This window comes from Coffea eugenioides, chromosome 2 (assembly GCF_003713205.1).
Source record: "Coffea eugenioides isolate CCC68of chromosome 2, Ceug_1.0, whole genome shotgun sequence".
Classification (NCBI taxonomy): Eukaryota; Viridiplantae; Streptophyta; class Magnoliopsida; order Gentianales; family Rubiaceae; genus Coffea; species Coffea eugenioides.
In genome coordinates, this window is record NC_040036.1 from 37,930,770 (window position 1) to 37,935,892 (window position 5,123).

The following is a 5,123-nucleotide window of genomic DNA, read 5'->3' on the forward strand; positions in this document are numbered from 1 at the left end:
TTTAGGGAATCCCATATTAGGGATAAGCCAACCCTATACTCCCGTGGGTATTTAACCCTATGTTGGGACTTGCACGTTTAACTTCATGTTTTGACCGGAAAAGTGGGGCCTGTAGGTAAGGTACTTGACACCAGTTTATGTTCTCAGATGGAAAGTCCTCGTCGAGTTCAACAGATGTTAGTAGTACCGATTGAGGTATAAAGGTGGCCCACATTCCTTTCACCTAGCGAAATTAACGAAGTAGCCGCTCGATTAGGACCCGTTGAGGATTTCAAGGATATTAAGTCCGATGGCTATTTGGTAGAAGTCTTGGTGCATTTATGGGATTCCACTTGTTCCGCATTTAGACTTGGGAAAAAGGAAATGACCATAACAATTGAGGAGGTTGCCGGATTTCTTATTTGCCGATTCAGGGAACTGCCGTGATGTTTCCAGTAGTGTCTAACAAGGCCGAATTTTGTCGTTTCATCGGATTAAAGGAATCAGCAATTCAAGGGTCGGACCAAAATGTAGAGGTAAAGTTCTTATTTGATCGATTCGCATTAAGAGATGGTTTTGAGAGGCACCTGGGAGATTTCTCGTTTACTTCCAAGGAAATATGGGAACGAAAGAGAGTTTGGGTATATGGATTGGTTATGGATGAAACCTATTTTTTCCCTAGGAAAGACAAAAAGATAGCCTTTAAACTTACTAAAATCTTGTATGACCTGTTTCTAGGAGTAAAAGATAAGCAATGTTCTATTGTTCCAACTATTTTGGCCGATATCTTCGTAGCTTGCACCACCTGTCAGAGAGGGGAAAAGTTCTTTTGTGGTTCAAATTTGATCTTACATGTATGGGGTATGGAGCACTTCATGAGACGATCGTCTATTCCCGAGAGTCTACCAATGTCCGGGTATAACTGGATAATCACACATCACAAGAGGATTAATAGCAGTAGTTTGCCGTGTAATGCATCCGAGCTTGTGGATTTCTTGACGAATGTGACCAATCAAAATGTTAGATGGGTATTGGATTGGACCAATTGTGTCAAACCTGTTCTTCGCACCAAGGCATCCGAGTTCGTTCTTTTATTGGGCACTCAGGGTATCATGGCATACAATCCGAAGAGGTTTCTCCGACAATTAGGGCGCGTCCAGGATGTGCCCTCTGCAGTTGATCTGACTACATTTATCATCATTTTCGACAAAGGGATACATCCGAAAGAAATTCCGATGAAGACCCCCATTAATGAGGCCTGGGAAACGTTGTCCGATGACGAGCGCGTCAAGTACATTCCGGAACTCAAACAAAAGGGTTTAGTCACACCATAATATGAAGATTGGCTCAAGGGTTTGGAGATGCAAGGACCGCAAGCTCAACCATCCGAGGAGGTCAAGAGATTGAGGACTATTATCGAGGCCAAGGATAGAGAAAACCTGCAACTGAAAGAATCCGTCAAAGTTCACCAAGAGAGAGCCGAGAAATACAAGGAGGCCTGTGAGAAGATGCAAGAAAAACATCGGGAGTTGAAAAGGAAATGTGGAGAATTGTACGATGAAACTGGACGTGTGAGAAACCCGTACGCCAGAGAATCTAAGAATGCTGTAATAGATAGGTTAAAGAGGTTCAGTGATTTTGTACGAAATCGTCTCCAAGGGATGTTGTAAATGATGTTCGTTAATGAAAAGTTTGATGTTTTGAGATGATTTCTCTTCTATGTAAAGTGGTGGTCAAAAGCAGATTTAGTAAACGGGTCCCACTTTGAAGGTGTTGCATCATACTAGGCCTACCCCTAGCACAAAAAGGGCTCCCCAATAGGACATGCATCTGAATTTCTTTTGGACATCTACTAACTCTTATCTTTTTCTTTTTCTTTGTTTTAATTTTGTTGGAAAAAAGTAAGTCAGGGCTAAAGTCTAAAAGCAAGCCATTTCGTATTTTCAGGTAATATTTAAACATAGCTTCTCGTTAAAGCCCCATCATAACGCAATTCCGTAGTCGAGCCCAGAGGAGTCGTGTAAACATGAGTTCACCACCGGAACCATCGGATATGTTAGCTACTACCGCCCAACCCGAGACCGCGAGTTTAGGGGTTCAGCTAACCGAAATGCTTACTAAGTTTGGTGAGATGGCTACCGAGATGGCGGCCCAAAGGAAATTGATTGACGAGCTAATTAGCAGCAGAGTTCAACCCGAGCCCGTACCCGTCAGGCAGCCTGAGCCAGAGCCATTTGTCATCCCTTCAACTCAAGCCACCGTTACTCCATCCTTCCCTATTCCACCCGAAGGAACTTTCACCTATCCCACCATAAATTTGCCATACACTTACCCTCTTAATCTTTCATTTTTTCCTACTCACATGCAAGGCCCACAACCCCAAGCCATTTCAAATATACCACCTGAGCCACATACCTTTTATCACACTGCTGCTGAGCCATTCCTGCCAGACCATATTGTCCAAGCTAAGCCAGAAATAGGGGAATCTTCTGCTCCCGTTGATATGAAGCTGCTCAAGCGCCTATACTGTTTCGATGAGTTTATGAGGAAAAGTCAGGGGTTGAACAAGCAAGGAATCCTGGATTACGATGAGTTTTGCCTTTTTTCGAATGTGCAGTTGCCTGAGGGGTTCAAAACCCCTAAGTTTAACAAGTATGATGGGACGGCTAATCCCAAAACACACCTCCGACTATTTGCTAACAAGTTGGGAAAGCCTGTAGACGACGAGAACCTGCCTCTAAGGTTGTTCCCGGAAAGTCTAGAGGGGGATCCCTCAACTGGTACTCAAATCTGAAGCCCGAAGAAGTCAAGACTTGGCTTGACCTGTCCAATGCTTTTGTAAGGCAGTACGAGTATAACTGCGAGTTGGCTCCGACGCGAACCACGTTGGAATGAACAAAAAGAAAACCCTCTGAAGACCACAAGACTTATGCCAAGAGGTGGAGGAAGATAGCTGCAAAAGTCGAGCCACCAATGACGGAGGACGAAATCATACGCACTTTTATTAAAGCACATGATCCGCCGTACTTTGAGAAAATTTTCCGCATGACTGGATGCTCGTTCGCTGCCATTGTCAATAAACTTGAGGAGTACCATGACTTTGTAAGAGTTGGGAAGATCATTAACGTCTCCGCCCTCAAATCGCAGTTGGATGCTTTGCAAGGACAAGAGAGTAGTAGGAAAAAGCCGCAATTTAAAAAGAAAGAGGGAGAAGCTGCCTTCATATGGGATCAAAACCCTACACCAAGACCCAAATTTCAAAAACCAACATATTCACCTTATCCCTACTATCCAAGTCCTTACCCTGTCTACAATACCAATATCTCGTACCCCCGACCTCGCCCAAATTATGCCAACCCGCCTACGGCCTCTTTTCAAGTATCTCAACCTAACTTTCAACAAACTCGTCCTCGACCTCCTTACCACCAAAGATTTTTCCCACCAAACAGACCCACCTACAACTATCCCCAACCTACTGAAACCTACAATCAAAATCGTGCTCGAACATTCACCAACCTTGGCAGGCCTTTGGATCAGTTGTATGAGCAATTAAAGACTGTCGGTAAAATAGGTGTGATTCCCCCTCCAACTTACCCGTATGGCGTGCCAGTTGGGTATAATCCACAGGCTACTTGTGCTTATCATTCAGGAGCACCTGGTCACTCCACGGCCAATTGTCGACTCCTTAAACATAAGGTTCAAGACATGGTAGAAGCGGGGGAGATCGTGATTAGGAAAAGAGAAGAGCAAGAACCGAACGTGAACAAGAACCCCTTGCTGGAGCATGCTGGTACTATTGAAGTTATTATGGATGATGAGGAGTTCAAAAAGTTTGTCCGGAGCATGTCAAATGAGATAGAAGTGTGTGGGATAATGGAGCAACCTTTTGTGATAGAGGGAGCATCATATGAGGAAGACAAAAGGCCCTTCATTTTAGACCTAACCCCATCCGAAAGTGCGGCCTTAGAACCTGTGATAATTGAATTCCCAGAACAAGTGCCAGTTTTAAGTTTACGACAAGTGTCATGGAATTATAGTGAGCCCGTTTTGCAAATCGGAGGCAAACCAGTTTTGAAGGATGAAGTGTCTGTTGTTACGAGGTCAGGAAAGATTGCAAGTCCCTCAACTGCTAACGCCCCAATTCAAGTAAGCAATCGTGAGCCGACTACCAAACCCGCAGTGACCGAAAGAGAAGCGTGGGATTTTCTCAAGAGGATTAAGAGAAGCGAATACAATGTGGTCGAACAATTGAACAAAATGTCTGCCCAAATTTTCATACTGGACTTGCTTTTCACCTCAGACTTGCATAGGGATGTGTTACTTGAAGTTTTGACTAAGGCTCGAATCCCCAAGGACATTTCGGTTGACAATTTCTCGCACGTAGTCGGAAATGTATTAACCGCTAAACAAATCACTTTTTTTGATGAAGAGCTGCCTGCAGAAGGAATTGGTCATAACAAAGCTTTATATGTAGCCGTGAGGTGCAATGGAAAAATGTTACCTAAAGTACTGATCGACAATGGGTCTGCCCTTAATATTTGTCCTTGGAGCACGTTGGTGAAGTTAGGGCTGCAAGATGTTAAATTAAAACCCTCAAAGACCATAGTTCGAGGATTCGATGGAGCCCAAAGGGAGTCCATAGGAGAAGTAAATTTGGTGGTCGAAATGGGACCCGCTCAATTTCAGATTACCTGCCAAGTTATGCACTTTCCCAGTGTCTATAATGTTTTACTCGGACGGCCGTGGATTCATAGCTCTGGTGCTGTGCCCTCTTCCCTGCATCAAGTACTGAAATTTGTGGTGAACGACCAGCTGATAACCATTTTTGCTAAGGAAGATTGCATTGTAATGGCCGATTCCGAGCCTGAGGAGGATGGTAACCGAAATGCCTCGGTGTCTTCCTACCGTACAGCTGATATTGTCTCCGTGAGTTAGGTAACAAGTGAGGATTCAAAAGATGAAATGGTTTTGCCAGCAGCCAATGTTATGATGGCCAAGGAGATGATTCGCAGAGGATATGAATTTAATAAGGGACTGGGACGCAATCTGCAAGGCATGCTGAAGCCCGTGGAACTCATCGAAAAGAAGGACCAATTTGGTTTGGGATTCCGTCCGACAGCCAGAGATGTACAAGAGATGAAAGC

At 44.2% G+C, this 5,123-nt stretch overlaps 1 protein-coding gene across 1 annotated transcript; it reads left to right on the top strand.

The window, feature by feature from the left end:
• Positions 1-1,340: 1,340 nt before the first annotated feature.
• LOC113759664 lies at positions 1,341-4,914 on the top strand. The gene is made up of 2 exons (XM_027302239.1): positions 1,341-1,619; positions 3,127-4,914. Exons 1-2 carry the CDS (start codon positions 1,341-1,343, stop codon positions 4,912-4,914), a joined length of 2,067 nt encoding a protein of 688 aa, XP_027158040.1.
• The last annotated feature ends 209 nt before the right edge of the window (positions 4,915-5,123 follow it).

What these genes read in the sequence shown, in the direction of transcription:
- LOC113759664 (XM_027302239.1), top strand. Translation starts at nt 1,341, where the DNA reads ATGCAAGGACCGCAAGCTCAACCATCCGAGGAGGTCAAGAGATTGAGG. An exon ending in TAAAGAGGTTCAGTGATTTT is followed by an intron (nt 1,620 to 3,126) that starts GTACGAAATCGT and finishes CTCAAATCGCAG; the next exon opens with TTGGATGCTTTGCAAGGACA.